Below are 22,141 nucleotides of genomic sequence, written 5' to 3' on the forward strand. Positions count from 1 at the left end.
ACCAAAATGAAATACGTAGCTCGAGAACTAATGTCAGGAGAGTAAAAAGAGTATACACATTTTGGTTTTGCCGCTGAAGCGCCCTAAACTCCGCGCGCACATACCTCTTTTTTTTTTTTTTAACGTTTGCCGGGAGTGCGAAAGTGTTTTAATATGTATGCCTACCTTATTTGTGTGCTACTCTCACTGTTATTCAGACATCAGCATTGTGTCACCACGACCTCAACCAACTCCACCTTGTCTGCTGCCACACGCAATCCCTCTGCATGTAAATTTTTTAATATCTGCAGAGGGTGTGTGTGTGTGTGTGTGTTTTACAGATATTCATAACATTGTTCGTAGTGTGGGAGAAAGTTGGCGCAGGGAGAGGGGATGCTGTCATAGCTAAACAACAGTGGTTCCTTCATTTACGAATTTAACCCATTCCCAGAGACGGCTTGCAACCCGAAAATTCGTAACCTGAAACGAATTTTCCCATAAGAAATACAGTAATGTAAATTGAATTAATCCATTACAAACTCCCAAAATATTAACTTAAAAATACATTTCATATATAATACACACAAATATTTTGTTCTATATTAGTATATGTGCAAATTATAGCTTACCTTTATTGATGACTTGTTGGCGTATAGAAGACGGTGAGGAGGGGGGGAAGGAGGAGAGGTGTTAATGTTTGGAAGGGAAGTCCCGTTCCATTATAACACCAGGCAGTGATGACTTCTCTGGGGTACTCTCTCTCTCACATTTTGCTTGCATACCTGGTTGTGTATACTAGGACCTGGTTGTGGTGGCCAATTGCTTCTTCATCTCGCTAACCATGGAGACTTATTTTTCCTCTATGGTCATCCTCACATGTGTTTTCTTAGGTTAAACCTTACCACTGACTATCTTGGGTCCCATGGCATGGTACAGTATATAATAATTACTTTTATGTTTAGAAACAATAAAAGCTGAAAAAACTATGAAACTCTTTACAAAAGAATTTAAGCGCGCTTTTCACTGAGCGGGACGCACTGTTAAACTGAGGCACAGTCGCCCATTCTACCAGGAACCACTCGCTCGGTCGACCCATACGTGTATCAACTAACTCACAACTTGAGGTACAGCTTGTAAACCGAATCGAATTCTACGAAAAAATTGAGCTCGTAACCCGAAAAATTTGTAAATAGGGGCAGTCATACGCCGAGATTCCACTGTTCACTAAAAACATAACTACCAGTAAATTAGAATGTATGGCAGCTTAGGACATGTATTCCATATTTTCACTTTTAACATTACAGTACTGTACTGTGGAGTGTCCTATGTGTGTAATGTGTACTGTATTTTCCACTTACACTGTTGGTTGTTGTGAAAAACTAATTTGGCAGCTGTTCATGTGCAAATGGATTTTTAAAGGTTATATAGTCAAAATTAAAATGATTTTACAATACAATATAAAGATTATTTATAGGGAGCCAGTCGGCCGAGCGGACAGCACGCTGGACTTGTGATCCTGTGGTCCTGGGTTCGATCCCAGGCGCCGGCGAGAAACAATGGGCATGGTTTCTTTCACCCCATGCCCCTGTTACTTAGCAGTAAATAGGTACCTGGGTGTTAGTCAGCTGTCACGGGCTGCTTCCTGGGGGTGGAGGCCTGGTCGAGGACCAAGCCGCGGGGACACTAAAAAGCCCCGAAATCATCTCAAGATAACCTCAAGATAGGAGTTTTGTGTTGGGAAAATTTGTTTGTGTATTGCAGTAAATTAATTTTTAGAATTTTTTAAAAAGCCCAGACTGGGGCTATTGCACAGGAGATGTGAATATTCTATACTGTCCTTCAGTGATGAATACAATATTTGCAAGGTTTATGTCAATACATGGCAGCCATGTTATTATAAAACAGTATCATTGATCATGTATTGTTTTGCTTTCCTGATCTAGGATAGTGCTTTCATTTGGCAATTGCTGTTTTTGTTTGTTTCATTTTAAAAATATATATTATTCTTAAAGCTATGAATAATTGCTGTGATTAAACTGGAATTTACTTATGTGGCACTCGCCACCACGCCCGGGGTGGCACCCGCCGCACAAGGGGAAATTGTGTTAGATACAAATTTTATCTCGCTGTAATATTGTCTGGCTGTTTATGAGGGAGAGAATGTGAATGCGTGGATGAACAGTCTCGAGGAAACATATGTTAATCCTTCTTAACATATGATTAATATAAGAATTCTATGAGTATGTCTTCAACATTAATGTAATCAACATTAATTAATGTAATATGTGTTATATATGTTGTTAGAGATAATTTGTGGACCTATTTACAAAAAATAACTGCATTGTTTTTATTCAGTTGATTGTTAAATTTTTATTCAACACTTGCTATTTGCAGGTGGTCCGGGGAGCGTTGTGATGCCCCCCCATCCTGGCAGTGGACAGAGTGACGGTCGCAGCAGCAACATGCATACGCCTGGATACCCCCCTGGTGCTCCACCGCACATGTCTACAGGTCCCCCTCCTGGTCCTCACAGTTACTCAACAAAGATGGGCCACATGCCCCCTGGTGGTCCTCCAGGGCCATCCTATGGCCAGGCAGGGTATCAAGGAGGGCACCAATACCCCCCAGTCAGACCACAGGGTCCAATGATGCAGCCATACCCCCAAAACTTTCCACCTGGAGCTCCACAAGGCTCTCAAGGTCCTCCTTCCTCTATGCCACCTGGTCATCAGTACCCTCCACGGCCCCCGCACAATAACCATGTTCCTCCCAACCAGCCATACGGGTATCCTCCATTTGGGACGCAAGGTTGGGGAGGACAAGGCATTAACCAAGGTCCTCCAGGACCAAGTATGCCTGGGGCCCCTGGTATTATGCCTGGGGCCCCTGGTATGTCAGGTAAAGGTGGTCCTGTCCAGATGCCAAGCCAGGTTGGTCAGCCAGGGGCCAGTAGTGTGGGTGGTCCCAGGCCCCACACTCCCCCACATACCTCTCACTATATAAAGCAGCACATTGCAAAAATGGGGGCATATATGGGACCCCAGATGTATCCAAATGGTCCTGGTATGCCAGGCATGCCAGGCATGCCCAATAGCAGTCGTGAGAGTCCTCAAAACAACATGCCACCACCCACGTCCACTCCACAACCACAAACCCCATCCAGTACCCCCTTGGATACTGGAGACCACTCTGGGAGCAATACCACTGTCAACAACAGCAACCCACCATCTATTGGACCTGATGGTAATCCAGTAGTAGACGAGGCATCACAACAGTCTACAGTTTCAAACAATTCTGCTGGTAAGTATTTTTTTATTAATATTTTTGCATTGTATAGTTTTGCAGATTTAACAGAATCTCATTACTATTAATGTTTCTGTATTTTTTATATTTTTAAAGTTTAAGAGTTGCTACAATATTTTTACATTTTGAATCCATAAAACCTTATGGCAGAAAAGCCTTATGGCAAACCTTTGTGAAGCAAACGCCTCAAACTGCTTCAGAAGTCCAAACCTTCATAGAATATTTCTTTTCACATATGGTCATTAATCAGATTACTACTGTATATGAAAATGTTTGTACTGTAAACTTTTAAAATTAATTTATAGATGTGTATTAATACAGTTGATAGGGAATTTGTGCATTATTTGCTGGCTAATTTAATAGTCGAGTTTAACAACCGTTTTCTTGATGTCTATCGAGCAGTACAAATAACAAATATATGCCTTTAGAGGAAGTAAACAAAGTGAAATGTTAATAGTGAATTTGTAAGAAATATGGGAAGGATGTGGTTGTTCCTTTGTAATTTTCAGTTTAAAAGTAGTACTCTTAGACATGTACCATAAATGCGTTAAATTACTGTATAAAGTTAGTGATAAGACTTGGCTTAACCTAGAATGGGTTCTTTACAGGAAGGGCCCATTCCACCCTTGGGGGTATGGGCACCCTGTCTGCCCAGGGTATGGGTATGTCTCGCACCCTGGGAGTGCGAGACAAGTTTCTCAGAGATGTGAGGGTGCTGTGATCACACATGGCCCACTTTGGGGGAGTGACATAAAAACTGAGTACAAAATTTGTGTTATAACTTTGTCATAACGGTATGATCTTTTATTAACCGAGTGCAAGGACGAGGGTGCGAGACTGGCTCGATAGTTTAAAAAATGTGTGATCATGATAAATGGTTAAGAATCACTGGGCTAGAATGAGTCGGAATTATAGACATGGATTTTAATATTCAGCATTGTAATTACGATATAAATGGACATTGCATGAGGAATTTGTTAGCTTACTGTGAATCCTTTTTAAATAATATATTTGAAAAATTCATCTAATATGAATACAGAATTTGTAACTTGGAAGGAGTAGAAATATGGGAAGTTTGTAATAGAAGTACTAGTAAGAGAGCAGTGTCAAAGATATAATTTGTGTTAATTGTAAATGTAACAGTATGAAAAATTTACACAAGCGGACCGGTCCGCGAGGATGCTAAGCCCCGAAATCCTCAGAAACCTCCCCAAGCCTGGCCTGATTTGTGAGAGCTTGGTCCAACAAGCTCCAGGATGTGGGAAGACTTTACTGCGTACTCACCTAGTTGCAATTGTGGGGCATGAGCTATGACTCTTGGGGCCTACCTCTATCCTCACAGTAATCAACTGGTATATAGGTCACAGAACCTACCTTACTTTGAAGTCGCCTAGAGTTGGTGCTGAGAATCAGTATCCATGTAGTCTCCTAGTTAACCAATCTTTCAGAAAGATCTACACTTAGTCTGATGTATGAATCCCAGTCCGGTTGATCTGGTACCTTTTGGAGGTATTTTATCCAGTTCCATATTGAACTCCAAAAGAAGTTGGATTGTTATGCCCCTTATATTTGGTGGGTTGATGTTGAAAAGCCTTCTGCTCTTAATCTTTTTAGAATTGTCTCTTAACCCTCAACATTTGGTCATCATCCTGTAACGTATGTTCGTATATGTATTTGGGTGATAAGACTCGAAGAGTATAGTGGTTTTTGACATTTATTTAGTGTAATCTTTGCTACAGCAGTCGGTTTGTTGGCAATGTAGTGACGTGTTGTAGTAGTTGAAATGAGGCCTGGAGCAGGGCAGAGAGCTTGAGTGAGGCCAGGGGCTAGATAGCTCAGATGCGGGTGTGAGTGTGTAGAGCGTTGAGCTCTGAATGTGGGATTAGAGCGGGGAAGTTTGATGTGGCCAGAATCTGACTGTCTGCTCTGTGACGAGGCTATAGCGTCTTGAGGCAGGAGGAACTAGACTCGTCAAGTGTTACAGCGTTGCTGGTGAATGTCACTGGTGCTGAAGATATGCGTGCTCCCTCAAGTGTCGCAAGTTTAGACCAACTCCGATCTGCATACAACGGCTTATGATACAAGCTTTTCCTCGCCTTGGCCGAACTGACCAACATCTAGCAGGTTGGGAAGAGTTGTTGTACACTTGGGAGTTGCAATTAGTGAACCTAGGATTAGTGTTGGTTAAACTTCTTGGAATGTGGAACACTTAGAGCTAGGTTATGTAAAATTAACACACACATCTCATAATCTGTCATGAACCTATGAGAGTATGGAGGAAGTAAATTACTTCTTAATATAGCTGCTACACTCTTTTTGTTGATCACCAGGGCTACTATGGCTATCATTGTTTAGATGATCATTATTGCCTGGTTTGTATTCCAATGAGAATATGGTTATAATAACTACATAAATGTAGTCGCGTTATCAAAGACACTTGAACAATTTATGGTATCATTTTCTAATAGCTTGCTATGCAATGCTAGCATGTACTCGAGCCTGATGTTATTGCCAATTGACTATTTCATCTTTCCCACAAATTTTTGAATCCATACACGAACGACATTCCTAGAAAGAATCACAGCAAAGAAGTGGGTTACAAAACACTTTCTCTGAACTGTGCCAGGAATAGATTTACATGCGATACGCATGAATATTACATTGTGGGCATATATGCAGTACTCGATCACTACATTATGTAAACTGATAAGTGAAGCAGTGAACATAAAAACATGCAAAAACAATATATGCACCCCTCCCCCTCAACTACCACCACTGTGTCAACATCTCTCGTGTATTGTGTTGAAATACACAATGACCCCGCCACCGGGCTCTCTGCTAAAACTGATTCTATGCTCTTTTTATTCCATAAATGCATGCGCAACTGCTTCGGCTTTTCTGGATCTCTCCTGACTGGGGTGTATTATTTTCTGGCTTTTCCTAGTAATTACCTAAGTGTAGTTACAGGATGAGAGGTATGCTCGTACCCCGTAGATTATGACCTTTACTTCCCTGCACTTCTTTTTAAACCATGGGTTTATCCTGTTTATTTTTGTTGTTGTCAATTTCCTTCCCAAGTAGGATGAATCTGACATGACTTTTGTACATTCTTAGACTACAAATTCTATCATATTATTTGGTGTCTTCCACTCCAGGTCATTTTACCATGGATCTTCATGCAGGAAACTGCTATCCTTTGGTAGTGTGACCACCTCAATCTGGACCCTTACCTTGACTTGACTCTTGACCCTCTGTTAGTCAGGTTCCTTCTTGCCCAGTGTATTGTCCTTAGTTATCTTGCTCTGATTCTCCAGTATCAGGCTTTTTGACACTAGGAGAATATAGTCTACCCAGCTCTTCTTCCTCATAGTGTATCTGACACAGCCCCTCTCTCTCTTCACATCTGACCCAGTTTTCTTGTTTCTGTTGCATCTGATCCAGCCTCATTTCTATTGCATCTGCATCATCCTGAGTGAACTCCAGGTCTAGGATGGCAGGAAGTGCAAAATAGTCCCATTGGCAAGAAGAGCTGCAACAGGTACACTGAGAGATGATTTTAACATCATTAAGGGCCTAAGGCTTCAACACACTTCCTCTATAAAGGGGCAATACTAGCCAGCTTCCAACGGTGTTCAAAATAGAACTTTTTAAACACTTGCAAAGTATAGTATACCAGTCAACTAGGCTTTGATTTGTATGGTAGACTATGAGTAGCTGCATCTAATAGCATGGTTGATCAGACTACTAAGCAGGAGACCTGGCCAGACCGGACGTCGAGTCTCTGAACCACTTCTAGATAGCATTGCTGGGTCATCTGGCTCACAATTGTAGAACTACTATAACATGCCCTTTAACGAATTGGAAGACACGCACAATTTCATCATTTGTAAACTTCATGAAAGTTATTACAGTACCAAATGTGAATATACTTTAGTTAAATAAAATATTTATTTTATTTTAAATAAAGATGCGAGACCTCTTAAATAACTCGGTCCTGAGTTATATGTGCTATGAGCATATTTCTGTCAGCCCTACCTTGTGTAGCTTTCAGGGATCAACGGCCCCACAGCCTGGTCTCCAACCAGGCCTCCCGGTTGGTCGTCTGATCAATCAAGCTGTTGGAAGTTAGGGAGCAGGTCGGCCGAGCGGACAGCACACTGGATTTGTGATCCTGTGGTCCCGGGTTCGATCCCGGGCGCTGGCGAGAAACAATGGGCAGTTTCTTTCACCCTATGCCCCTGTTACCTAACAGTAAAATAGGTACCTGTGTTAGTCAGCTGTCACGGGCTGCTTCCTGGGGGTGGAAGCCAAGCCTGGTTGAGGACCGGGCCGCGGGGACACTAAAGCCCCGAAATCATCTCAAGATAACCTCAAGAAGAAGTGGCTGCTCAAAGCCTAAAATACGAATCACAGCCTGGTTGATCAGCTATTCTTCAGTGGTGTTTGTTGAGTTCTTTCTTGAACACTGTGAGAGGCCGGCCAGTTATGCCCCTTATGTGTAGTGGGAAAGTGTTGAAAAGTCTTGGACCCTTGATGTTGGAGTTCTCTCTGAGTATCTATTGCACCTTTGCTTTTCAATGGGAGTATTTTGCACATTCTGCCATGCCCACTGATTTCATGTGATGTAATTTCCGTGTTCAGATTTGGAACTAGTCGCTCTAATATCTTCCACGAGTAGATTATTATGTCTTGCTTGTGTTCTAGAGCATACAGATTAGAACTTTTAATCGGTCCCAATAACCAAAGTGAATTATAGAGTGGATTCTAGTGGTAAAGGATCTTTGCACACTCTCTAGGTCAGCAATTTCTCTGGCTTTGAATGGGGCTGTTAGTGTGCAACAATGTCACCCTAGAGAGTACTAATTACTTGAGAAGTATCATCCTTGGTATGGCAGGCATCCTTTTTTTGGAAGGGCCTTGTTATCTAGCCTGTCTAACCTGAGTAACCTTTCTTTGTCTATGATTGGAGTTAATAAAATATGCTGAGTTTTTCACTGCACAGGAGTTAGCCTAGTTAGTTCACGACCAGAAGGTCTTGGGTACAATTCCCATTACACAATAGTGATGTTTTGGCTCATTTCCTACATCTGAAGGTCCACGGTTGTTCAACACCCTCCCAGCGAGCATAAGGAATATTGCCGGAATAACCATGGACATCTTCAAGAAGAAACTAGATTGTTTTCTCCAAGGAATGCCGGACCAACCGGGCTGTGGTGGATATGTGGGCCTGTGGGCCGCTTCGGGGTCTATGTTCTATTCCACATTCCATAACATAGCATTTATTAACATTAAATTCTATTTGCCAAGTGGTGCTCCATATACTTATTTTGTCCAGGTCTTCTTGAAGGGCATGACAATCATCTAAGTTTCTTATCCTGCCTATTATCGTAGTATCATCAGCAAACATGTTCATATAATTCTGTATACCAACTGGTAGATCATTTATGTAGACAATAAACATCACTGGTGCAAGAACTGAGCCCTGTGGTACTCCACTTGTGACATTTCTCCAGTCCGATATATTGCCTCTGGTTACTGCCCTCATTTTTCTATCAGTCAGAAAATTTTTCATCCATGTTAGAAGCTTACCTGTCACCCCTCCAATATTTTCCAGTTTCCAGAACAACCTTTTATGTGGAACTCTGTCAAAAGCCTATTTTAGGTCTAGGTAGATGCAGTCAGCCCAACCATCTCTTTCCTGTAATATCTCTGTGGCTCGATCATAGAAACTGAGTAAATTCGATACACAGGATCTTCCAGATAGAAAACCATACTGTCTGATATTATATCATTTCTCTCCAGGTGTTCTACTCATTTAATTTTTATTAGTTTTTCCAATACTTTCACTATTACACTTGTCAATGATACCAGTCCATAATTGAGGGGGTCTTCCCTGCTGCCACTTTTGTAGATTGGAACTATGTTAGCCTGTTTCCACACGTCTGCTACGACTCCTGTACACAGGGATGCCTGAAAGATCAGGTGAATTGGAATGCTGAGCTCAGATGCACATTCTCTCCGAACCCATGGTGAAACTCCATCTGGGCCAACTGCTCTGTTCTTATTGAGCTCCTTTAGCATATTTTCCACTTCATCTCTAGACACCTCTATACGCTCTATGTTGTTCTCTGGAATTCTTATTGTGTCTGGTTCTCTGAAGATTTCATTTTGCATAAACACTGTGTGTGTGTAATTACCTAAGTGTAATTACAGGATGAGAGCTATGCTCGTGGTGTCTCATCTTTCCACCACTTTGTCATATAACACTTTGTAATTACTGATGGTTATGGCCTCCACCGCCTTCTCACCTAACTTGTTCCAACCGTCTACCACTCTGTTTAAAAAAGTGAATTTTCTTATTTGTGAGACTGCCAATATACATGTGCTCTGATTAGTGGTGGCCACGATTTGGCTTGAGTGCCAGCTGAGTGTATGATTGATGTTCACTGGCTGTGGAGTGTGTGCGTGCGAGGCTCTGTTTTTTTTTTATATTTTTTTTGTATTTGGCCACTATTTTCATGCTGCAGTATTTCCACATGAAATATTCTACTACATTTTCTTATTGTCATAAATTAGTGACAATTTATGTGTCGCTATATATTTGTCAAATATGGATTGCTCATACATGGTATATACTACTGTATACAATCGGCACTTTTTGTTGTCAAGTGTTTTACATAGTGGGCATTGTGTGGTGGTCTCTGGAGCATGGTTAACACAACCAGTGTAAACCTTGACACAGGGGTAGACTTTGAGGCTTAGGGAGCCGGTCGGCCGAGCGGACAGCACGCTGGACTTGTGATCCTGTGGTCCTGGGTTCGATCCCAGGCGCCAGCGAGAAACAATGGGCAGAGTTTCTTTCACCATATGCCCCTGTTACCTAGCAGTAAAATAGGTACCTGGGTGTTAGTCAGCTGTCATGGGCTGCTTCCTGGGGGTGGAGGCCTGGTCGAGGACCGGGTCGCGGGGACACTAAAAAGCCCCGAAATCATCTCAAGATAACCTCAAGATACATAGAGATGAGTGCTTTTACAGTTTTGAAGTAAAAGTTATTTTTGCCCTTTGGAAATGACATACATAGTGAGAGAACAGCTTTGTGTACTACTACATTGATTTTTACATGCATTCCAACGACTCAGTTTGTATATTCAACTTGACATCTAATTGCATGTTATTGGTTGTAATTGAGCATGGGGTGGGGGTCCCATGCTGCCTCTCCATTTCTATTGTCTACTATTGCAGAGTCCATCATATCTCAATCATGTGCAGTTGTTAAGAATTTAACTTCACATTTATCATACCACTTGTTGCCAGTTTTATTCAAGTATCATTCAGCATGTCATGCATTAGTTTCATTTGGCATATTTGTTTTGTTTCTACAGGATGATATCACATAACCTAGTGTAATTATTAAACAAATATTGACTTGAGATGGGCTTGTATACCTAGGGTCTGTAATATACAAAACGTTTCCCTTCCCTTCCCTGTTTTTCCGAGAGGCTTCTCTACAACTTTACCTGAAAAGGGATTTGGGTCACTTTAAATGTCAACGGATATTCCTTATGGTTCATAGTTATATGAAGCAAAAATTTTGGTTTCACAATTACATAGAACTAAACAGTTTTACTTCTAATCAGTGCCATTTTGATTGTTCATATTGCTTGGAGGCCTTCCATGTACATCATGGTCCATTTGTTAGCATCAGTACAAGTTTCAAGCCAGACATAAAATGTGCTAAGCTGGGAGAGTGTTGAACAACTGTGGACCTCTGATGTTTATATAGTTTATACAGTTTGACATTCTCAATAAATTTTTATCTATGAACTTTACAAAATAATTTAATTCGAGAGCAGCAGCACAGTTCACACTGGATCAGATGATCATAGAGCCGGTAAATGGGGGACAGGAAGGGGGAGGGTAGGGATACAGGCCATTATGAATGAGGATTTAGATAGTGGAGATGAGGTATTATGGGCTGCTAATGGCCCAACAACTTTGGTTTTCCTGGTGCTTTTGACACTAATGCGAGTTGATGTGTGATGAGTTGTATTGCATATGATGGCTGTGCTCGTACAGTATATATGGTAGTTTTTTTTGTTTTTGTTTTTTTATATAATGTGGCGAGTGCCTTTGGTGGCCCGCTGTTGGTGCTGTAACGAGGCTGGATGGTGTTGGTCATGATGTGGGCGTTGTTTGCAGTTTATCCTGGAAAGGAGCGCCATGATAATTTGCTTGTTTGATTTCATTGACTGTGTGTTCCTTGTTGATGTTACTAGCATTTTAGTCTTGATTAGTTGAGTAGAAGTTGTTACAGTACCTTATTTGGGTGTGAACCCACTCTTTGACTTTGGGCATGAACCCTTTTCTGGACTGTGGAACCTTCCGGCCCACTCTTTGCAGTGGCCTTGAGGCTCTAATTTCCTTGACTTGTGGCATATTTCATGTTTAACCCTCCTGCTATTTTCCTTGTGTTGTGAATTGCAGTGTTGTGGGAAATTCGGGTATACCTCGGATATATGCAGCATTTGACCATTCCCCCAGGATGCCACCTGCAACAGTCGATTAACACCCAGGTTCCTAATAACTGCTAGGTGAACAGCCGCAATGGGTGTAGGGAGACTTGGCCATACATCTTGCCCTGCCTGGGATTTCGGTGATTTGAATGTAGTGTTGCTTGTATTATTCTAATCCTAGATTATCTATTCATTGTTTATTTTTTCTTGTTTCTTTATTATTTCTTAATACAGGTACGAGTGTTTTCTCTTAAGTAGTTTTTGTCGAGTTACTTATGGTTCATCTTTATTGAATACTGTATATCTCTGTGGATAAGACACTTGAATCATCAAAAAGGCTCCGCAAAGTCAGGGGTCATCTTATAGGCCAGGTACAAAAAATTATGGCTATAAATTTTTCACTTGAAATACCACCCTATAACAAATTTTTGAGCGATTAAATTGCAAATACAAAAACAATAACCTTAAAATCCTGTACAGTGTTTGGTAATGATGAGTCAATGAAGGTTGCTGGGCTCTTCAGTCTTGAAGACAGCTGTTGTAGTGTGCAAAGGTTAATCATAAAAAAAGGGAATGTATTGGAATTAAAATAAAATGATTCTTAATCTTGATGAACGCCCCATGTTGTTACATATGCTGGTGCAGCAATGTTTGGGGTGCTAAGTGTATTCAAATTAGAACCAAAGCTGTAAAAGTATCTACTTACCTGCTTGATGGGGTTCTGGGAGTTCTTCTACTCCCCAAAACCGGCCCGAGGCCAGGCTTGACTTGTGAGAGTTTGGTCCACCAGGCTGTTGCTTGGAGCGACCCGCAGGCCCACATACCCACCACAGCCCAGTTGGACCGACACTTTTTTTTTTTTTTAGAAAAGTCTAGTTTTCTCTTAAAGATGTCCACTCACATCTTCATGACAAGATGTATCATTCTGTTCCCTGAATTGTGGTATTTTTTTGTGGTCTCTTGAACTGTCTTGCCTTTCCTTTGTGGTTTTGGTTCTAATTTAATAAGGTGGTGTTAATTAGCCATGAATCACACTAGAGGTTTTCCACACATCCAGAGCACCAAATGAAATTAAACAATTTATATATCTCAAACTTTAAAATCTTTTGTGAATGGGTCTCATTGCTACATGAAAATATTGGTAATAAAAAAAGTCTATTCTCCTTCCAATATATGATGGGGGTTTCCTGCCTCTGTTTGAGTTCATGTTTCATTATTTTGTTCCCAAAAATATTGAAAACTAATGCAGTGCCACAGTTTGGTATAAAAATTTGAATGCTTATTGGCAAAATTTTTGTAGCAACATGCCATGGCATTGGCAGTGTACAATTATAAATATTATTTACATATACTGTACTGGTACCAAAAAACTATATTTTAATCTTGAGAGGTTATCCCAAGATGATTTTCGGGGCTTCGCGTCCCCGTGGCCCGGTCCCCGAACAAGCCTCTTTTTTGCTACACACCCCCAGGAAGCAGCTCGTAGCAGGTAATAGGGGCATCAGGGTGAAAGAAATGCTGTTCATTTGTTTTCGCCTCCACTGGGGATTGAACCCGGAACCTAAGGTCTCTGAATCTGAAGCGCTGTCCACTGTCCCATCAATATTTAAATAGTTAATATCCATTACAGTGTATCCAGGAATACATTAATTGATGCATTTACTTAGAATTTGAATAAAATTTGAATAAAATGTATCTATTGTTGTATACATTTATAGTATGTAATTATTCATTATTTATTCTTCACATTATCTTTTGCAATTCTGTCTGTAGTATTGATATTTTCATACATTTGAACAATTTAGTCCTGGGGAGTAACCTGGTTTTAGAAATAGCAACTTGAAAGGGTTAACAGCAAGCCAAGTACAGTGATGGACTACTATGTCAACTGGCAGCTCCCACATAAGGAAGTATAACTACGCCAAGTACAATAACATTGATGGTGTAAGCCTAGAACTAGTCCTCACTCCGTTAAGATTCGGCTATGTAAACAGAACCCTTTGATGTGGAATTACACTGTAGGGTTCATGGGTGTTGAAAGTAATCAAGAAATCTTTTAAAGTAAGTCTAGTTCTTCTGATTGTTTCTATTAATGGTGTATCATCCCTGCAGCATCAGGAGAAGACCGATCGGGCACTCCGAAACCTCACAAAGATGGCCCTATGGGTGGATCAGGCATGCCAGGTGGAATGCCTGGTGGACAGCATCCGTCATCTCATCCTCCAACTCCTATCAATTCTGCCCCATCACCTGGTGCCGCATCCATGAACTCTCAACCAGATGATTTTGAGACGGTGAACTCTCCTGGTTGGCCGAGAAGCCCCAACACACAGACGGTAGGATGAGCCCTTGGGTCTCAGTTGGGGGAATAATTGTATTCCCTTCTGGCTGTCATTACTGGTAGTGTAATAGCAAACACCATTTTTAGGGGTAAATGCTTCAAAATATTACAATATGACATTAAAAAAACTGTAAAATACAGAGAGGTAATACCAAATTACAATTACATTTTTTTGATTAAATGAAATGGGAGAACTCAAAGTGACTTAAGAACTCAAAGTGACTTAGAACATTCTTAGGTGGTAGAAATTGAGGAACAAAAAATTTATTCTTTATCACTTCCCTGTTTCCCACTTTTATGGGGAACACTTTTATATATATATGTATATGTATGTATGTATGTATATGTGTGTATATATATATATATATATATATATATATATATATATATATATATATATATATATATATATATATATATATATATATATATATATATATATATATATATATATATATATATATATGTCGTACCTAATAGCCAGAACGCACTTATCGGCCTACTATGCAAGACCTGATTTGCCTAATAAGCCAAGTTTTCCTGAATTAATATAATTTCTCTATTTTTGTTCTTATGAAATGATAAATCTAACCATTTCATTATGTATGAGGTCAATTTTTTTTTATTGGAGTTTAAATTAACGTAGATATATGACCAAACCTAACCAACCCTACCTAACCTAACCTAACCTATCTTTATAGGTTAGGTTAGGTTAGGTAGCGGAAAAAGTTAGGTTAGGTTAGGTTAGGTAGGTTAGGTAGTCGAAAAACAATTAATTCATGAAAACTTGGCTTATTAGGCAAATTGGGCCTTGCATAGTAGGCTGAGAAGTGAGTTCTGGCTACTAGGTACGACATATATATATATATATATATATATATATATATATATATATATATATATATATATATATATATATATATATATATATATATATATATATATATATATATATATATATATATATATATATATATATATATATATATATATATATATATATATATATATATATATATATATATATATATATGTCGTACCTAATAGCCAGAACGCACTTCTCAGCCTACTATTCAAGGCCCGATTTGCCTAATAAGCCAAGTTTTCATGAATTAATGTTTTTTCGTCTACCTAACCTACCTAACCTAACCTAACCTAGCTTTTTTTGGCTACCTAACCTAACCTTACCTATAAATATAGGTTAGGTTAGGTTAGGTAGGGTTGGTTAGGTTCGGTCATATATCTACGTTAATTTTAACTCCAATAAAAAAAATTGACCTCATACATAGAGAAAAGGGTTGCTTTATCATTTCATAAGAAAAAAATTATAGTAAATATATTAATTCAGGAAAACTTGGCTTATTAGGCAAATCGGGCCTTGAATAGTAGGCTGAGAAGTGAGTTCTGGCTACTAGGTACGACATATATATATATATATATATATATATATATATATATATTATAAATAAAAAAAAGATTCTATATATGTGTATTGTATTACAAAAATATCACTAGGTCAATCATTATATTAATCACACCTTAAATCAGCGTTTCTCAACCTTGGCTCTGTGGTACCCCAAGATAACTAAGGGTTTCTCAAGAGAGTGAAAAATAGGTTAAGTGTAACCTTATGTTAATGTGGTGTGTAGTCATTTTTATGTTTAATTTTTCTCATTTAACCAGCATCAAGAGTAAAACCAAAGCATTTCCTTTTAGTTCTTGATGAAATCTGTGTTTATCCAGTGTATAACCCGGAATTATTTCAAGTGATTTTCAAAGTGCCATGTTCTCTCATCTATACATTAGGTTAGCGCTGCCAAACAAATTTTTATGCAGTGGTACCTTCGTTTTTGTATTTAATCCTTTCGAAAACCAAAAATTTGAAAACGAAAACTAGTTCTTCCATAAGAAATAATGTAAATTTAATTAATCCATTCCACACCCCTAAAAATATTAACTTGAAAATACATTTTATACATACTTATATTTTGTACTACAGTATGTACAAGTATATCTTACCTTTACTGAGGACACACACAGAAATCAAAATAGCGTGATATATCAAATGAACAAATCCACAAGGGCCTTGATGAGGGTTCAAACTTATGCACAAGATGTTCCCAGACGTGCCGTAGTCAACTGTACCATCACATACCTAGGGGGGTTGGGGGGGGGGGAGAGAGGTGTTAGTGTTTGGAAGGTGAGTTCCCTTCCGTTATAACAGCAGTGATGACATTTTGCAGGCATACAACCTAGTTGTGGATCACTGCTTGCTTGTCTTACTAAGAATCTGTCTATAGACACTTGTTTTTCCCTACATTTTAACACTTGTCTGTAGTGAGACATCACATTCTCACTATGAATGATCTCTCTTTTCCTCTATTGTCATCCTCACAACTATTTTCTTAGGTTGAACTTTACCACTGAGTTTCTTGGAACTCATGGCATGATACATATAATAAGAATATATATATAATAAGAACTTTTATGTTCAGAAACCAAAATAGCACAAAAGCAATTAAATTCATCACAAAGAATTCAATCGCAGTCGTCATTAGGCACTAAAATTTACTGGTAAACTGAAGTGCGTCACGTGCTTGGTCGGCCCATACGTGTATGAACAAACTTGAGCACCGAGACAAACCTCGAATACAGAGTCAAATTTTTCAAAGAAATTGAGCTCGAGAATCGAAAAATTAAAAAAGAGGGGCATTTGAAAACCGAGGTTCCATTGTACTGAAACATTAAATTTCATTGTAGATTACAATAGAGTACTGTACAGAACAATTATTTGAATAACAAAAATTCTAACCGTTATAAATAGAATGGGTGTTATGAATACAGTACTGTATTGTGGCCCATGTTTTAAGAAACGACCCAAAACCTGGAATAACCACTGAATAAACAAGAGACAATACATGTACTGCACAATGCCATCTAAAGACAATTTTTTTTACTAATTATTTTTTTATTAAATTGAAAATTAAACAAAATTAAATAAGGCAAATTGGAAAATGATAATCAATATTTAATGAAATTGATAACAAACAAAAATTGCTAAACAAATATTATGAGGGGTAGTTATGTTATTTATTTTTAGGTCTGGTAAACAACCAGGAAATCATGGAAGTTTGGGAATTATAATATTAAGGTTAATGTTGAGATGTTTAAACCTTCTTAAATAACTAATAATAGATGTGTAATGTAGATGATTTGACTACTTGTATATGCATAGAGATTGTCTGATCTCTTGTGTATACAGAGGTTGTCTATGCTCTTTTTGTAATATCCTGACACAAGGTCAGTGAACACAATATGGTCAACAAATATATACAAGGTACAGTAAAAAGTTATATACCATAAAGCTATAAGCAGGTTTGTATATGAGACAGGCTGTCAGCCTCATGAGGCAGGGTTGGCAGCCCTGCCATGAGTACTGCCATGATAGCAGTACTCGGCTGGCGGCTGAGACCATCTGACTGGTGAGATGGATGGTCCAAGGTGGGTTTGAGGAACTCCTAGCTACTCTGTGGTGGTACTGCTGGTGACAATATGGAGATGTCTTGTAAATACTCATCGATCGGCAAGGCATAGATCAATGCTGCTGGCTGATTGATCGAGAAGCAACGGCTGGTCCTATACAACCAAAGAGGTTGTATAGTTCTAAATCTCTTCCTAGGCAATGTGCTGATGTCGGTGCAAATCTTTCTGATATATTGTTAAATTTTGTTATGAAAACATAGTTAAGGAAATTTGGTGGTTTTAATGTACTACTTTTGTTTGTTTTATAGTTTGGTTTTATTCCTGTACATAAAGTTTGCTTTAAAAATGTTCTTTGTCATTTTGAGTGACTCCAATTTCAATTAAAAAAAAGTTAAGTACTGTAATTTGCTCTGGCCTTGCACTTTATTTATACTTAGGACAAATTTGATATAACCTCTTTGTTTTACAGTGTTATATTTTTGTTTTTATTAATGCTTAAAGGCTATTTTACTGAACTGCAATATTTTCCAGTGTTTACTCCTGAAGATGGAGTTTGATATCACACTGACATTGTGAGACCACATCATGATTCTAACTCAAGTTTTTCCACTCTACCTTCATTATATATACTACCTTCACACACACACACACACACACACACACACACACACACACACACACACACACACACACATATATTATATACATATATAATAGTTTATAATTTGTTAGAGATAAGGCATGTACAAATGAATCTATCTATCATTTAATTTCATAACTATAGTAATGTTATCTAAGGTACAGTTGTCTGATGGAGATATCTAGCAGAAAATCTTACTTTTAATATGCATTGTCTAATTAAAATAACTTTCCTAACATTGTATGTGCTATTTTGTCGAGTGCTTTAAGCCGTGTGTGTGTGTGTGTGTGTGTACGTGTGTGTACGTGTACGTGTACTTATCTAGTTGTGCTCGCGGGTGTTGAGCTCTGGCTCTTTGGTCCCGCCTGTAAACTGTCAATCAACTAATGTACAGATTCCTGAGCCTACTTGGCTCTATCATATCTATACTTGAAGCTGTGTATGGAGCCATCCTCCACCACATCACTTCCTAGGGTGTGTGTGTGTGCAATTACCTAAGTGTAATTACCTAAGTGTAGTTACAGGATGAGAGCTACGCTCGTGGTGTCCCGTCTTCCCAGCACTTTTTGTCATATAACGCTTTGAAACTACTGACGGTCTTGGCCTCCACCACCTTCTCTCCTAACTTGTTCCAACCGTCTACCACTGTTTGCAAGTGGTAGATGGTAGACAATGTTGATTAGTGTGTGTGTGTGTGTGTGTGTTCATGCAAAACATGTATAGTATATACACACAAATATATACATTGTATGCATTTAAAAAAATACCTCATTGGTTGGACATATGATGTATTTTGTCATAGATTTTGCTTATCTATTTTCATTAAGTTACATACACAAGATTTACCCAATAAATTATAAACAGGAAAGTTGACAAGTTAAGAATAATGAAACTTCAATGTCCGTCTTGATACTGGCTCTTTTGCTGTTGCTTTATACTGTACTATATTAGGCTTCAGATGGCATATATTAGGCTTAGGGGTGGTTTGGTTAGGTTTTATTAGCCATGTAAATACAAAATTCTATTCTGGTTTGTTGAAATACAATAGTACCAAATTCTACTGTCTAATTGTTCATTGTCTATATATGTACAAAGCTCCACATTATTACTATAAGTACAGTACTATGTAAACAGGAGTGGAACAAATGTCGTCTAAAAAAAAAAAAAAGTCTACTCTCACTGTCAGGCCTTTGTCATCATTTCTGCTAAATGTTTTGCGTATTTTTTCAAAAATAATTAACTTAGTCCACGAATTTGAAATTGTACACATACCACTATTTATATTTGGTTGCTCAGCTATTCAAGTTTTGCCACTGAGGTGATAATATTGTAAATTCGTGTCAGATAATGACATTTGTTAATAGTGTAAATTATTTGCAATACAGCACTTAACTTTTGTTAGCTCATGTTTTCATTTTTCTGACGTAGATGGTTGCACTATTCCTAATACCAGTGTATTGTCTGCTTTGCCTTCTCTGATCTCGCCATAGGTCTCGGGTATGTAACTATTTCCAGGTCTGAAATTAGGTGCATCTTGAGAATATGGGGTATTCTCAGTATTTTCAAAATGCTTCTTTATATTGAATTTGAATTAACAGGCGTCTACATATGGTCATTAATGTAAGCTGCTTATTTAAATTGATCTATTATATCCCCAGGATAGCCAGTTTTAGAACTAATCTAATGGAAAAATTGCACCATGACGTTTGCTATCTAGTTTTCAAGTATGTACTATGCTATACATGTGAGGAGTGTGCATTTCTGTTTATGTAAGTGCAATTTTGTTCATAAGTGCTGTATATTAATATATTTGTGCATCATTGTACATGTGTATGATAATACAGTATATATAATTGTGTACAAGTTTTTTACAAATGTACATTTATTTATTGTACAAATGTACAAGTTTTCATGCTTGTAAATATAGGGGTACCACCACTGGTACAATTGTAGGGACCCATAACCTCAGAGAAGAAAGTAAAGAGTATTCAGAGAAGACATTATGGATTCTCCCTGAACACTTGAGTATTTTTTTCTATGCCCCTACTTTTATTTATTTATTTATGCAATGTGTATAAATGTAAATATAAATGTATATAGTGTATGATAATTTGAGGTGTAAAGTGAGAGAAAGTGAATGAGAGAAAGTATGATAGAGGTATGTATAGGTATTCATTGATTTACCTTTATTTTTATAGAGGTGAGGTTTGTATTAACATTAAAGTGGTTTTGCACTTTGAAATGTGCCTGTATAGGGGTCCTGGGGTACATTTGCTAATGACCATAAGGCACACGAGTGGTATTGAGGTTATAGTCGTAGACTGTAAACGCAGAACTACTCTTGATCAAATTTTTATGCGGAACATAATGTTAATGTTTTGAGTAATTTGGTTGGATACATTGTTTCCGACATTTACTTGTATATCAGTGTCGGAGATGGGACTCGTCAAGGTTCCCCTAGTGAGGCTGTGTGCATGGTGTGCGTTACTGAATAGATTCGATAATCATTTTACAGCAGCAGTCGAGATAGCTGCGTCTTATCCAGATGTATCATTCTATACTTGTGCCATTATAAAGTGGAAGTTAAGGAGAGCCAATTTGTTCATGAAATGTACCTGGATGGAGGTTCTGGGAGTTGTTGTTGTTCCCAACCTAGGCCCAGGGGCCAGGTCTGAGAAATGAAACATGCTCAAGCATTTCTGTCCTGTCCAGGATTTCTGATTTGAGTCAAGAATGAGGCGAACTGTACTAGAACACCCTTGTATCAAGGATAAATAGAGCTCCTAGTGCTTGGCTTCATGCTCAAGTTTCATAACAAATTGTAGCCCAGCTGTTTCAATGCGGGAATTCTGCGTCACTCAACATTTCTGTAAATAATACTTGCTAGGGGACCCAAGATAGCCATCTAGAAACAGCATTTTCATTTTACAAGTACTGTATAGTTATTGAATATTAATAAATATCTCATAATACAACATAGTTGAGAGATGGATTGATTATGATCAGCAAATCTAGTAATTGGTAATGTGGTAACAAGGGGTGTAACTACATCATCAGTGAGATTTGGACGTATATGGTACATATTGGATCATTACCTTACCTTGAGTCGAATCCGTGGATCAATGGAATCCGTTGATAGTTGGAAGTTTGCACCTAATCTTGGCTATTGTATGTACAGTACAGTGTTTTAGGTAGTTATATTGTTGACAAAAAAGGAACAAATCAGGTATTCAATTCATTGATTTTGTCTCAAATGGTTGGGGGGGGGGATTAATCTCGGCTGTCACATTTAAGGTGTTGCCTATTAGGATTTAGTGGATTGTATGTTCAGTTTTCTGGCTGGGTTTCCCATGTGGCACTACTCAACTCTCAAGACACCAATATAACCTATACAAATGCTTTCAGATTTTTACATTTTTGTGTGCATGAGATAATATTTAATGAACAATAATAATTTTAGTTTTAGGAGTCTTCAGTTTTATTATAGAAATGTATGAGTTATAACTCTCTACCTGTATTTAGTTCATAATGTGATATGTAGATTAGGAAAACAAGTAATATTTCACTGCTAAATATTTACCTATAAGGAATTCACTCATTCACAATTCACAAGTCATGTGCATGATATACACGCAAATCACAATAATTAATTTTTTAGCTGTTTGAGTAAGCCATTGCACCAGCATAGCCTAATATGAAGTGAGACAAAGTATTGTTTGACTTTTCACTCTGTGTGTGTGTGTGCGCGCGCGTGTACAGTACTTTGCTGTTTAGTGGGTGAAGAGGTCAAATATCCTGAGAGTATTATATATTAATAGGTTCACTTGTACTCATTTCTTACCCAGAGTCATTAAATGTTGAACACTGAAAGGTTACAGTTAT

At 38.4% G+C, this 22,141-nt stretch overlaps 1 protein-coding gene across 28 annotated transcripts in view; it reads left to right on the forward strand.

The window, feature by feature from the left end:
• osa (trithorax group protein osa) overlaps positions 1-22,141 on the forward strand; it is a 427,150-nt gene that overhangs the window by 349,982 nt on the left and 55,027 nt on the right. For all 28 annotated transcript variants that reach the window (XM_069313016.1, XM_069313017.1, XM_069313019.1 and 25 more), the window contains 2 exons: positions 2,374-3,279; positions 13,908-14,131. In XM_069313016.1, coding sequence (XP_069169117.1) covers positions 2,374-3,279; positions 13,908-14,131 — 1,130 coding nt within the window. The remainder of the gene's footprint in view (positions 1-2,373; positions 3,280-13,907; positions 14,132-22,141) is intronic.

The sequence above is a fragment of the Procambarus clarkii genome, chromosome 74 (assembly GCF_040958095.1).
Source record: "Procambarus clarkii isolate CNS0578487 chromosome 74, FALCON_Pclarkii_2.0, whole genome shotgun sequence".
NCBI lineage: Eukaryota > Metazoa > Arthropoda > Malacostraca > Decapoda > Cambaridae > Procambarus > Procambarus clarkii.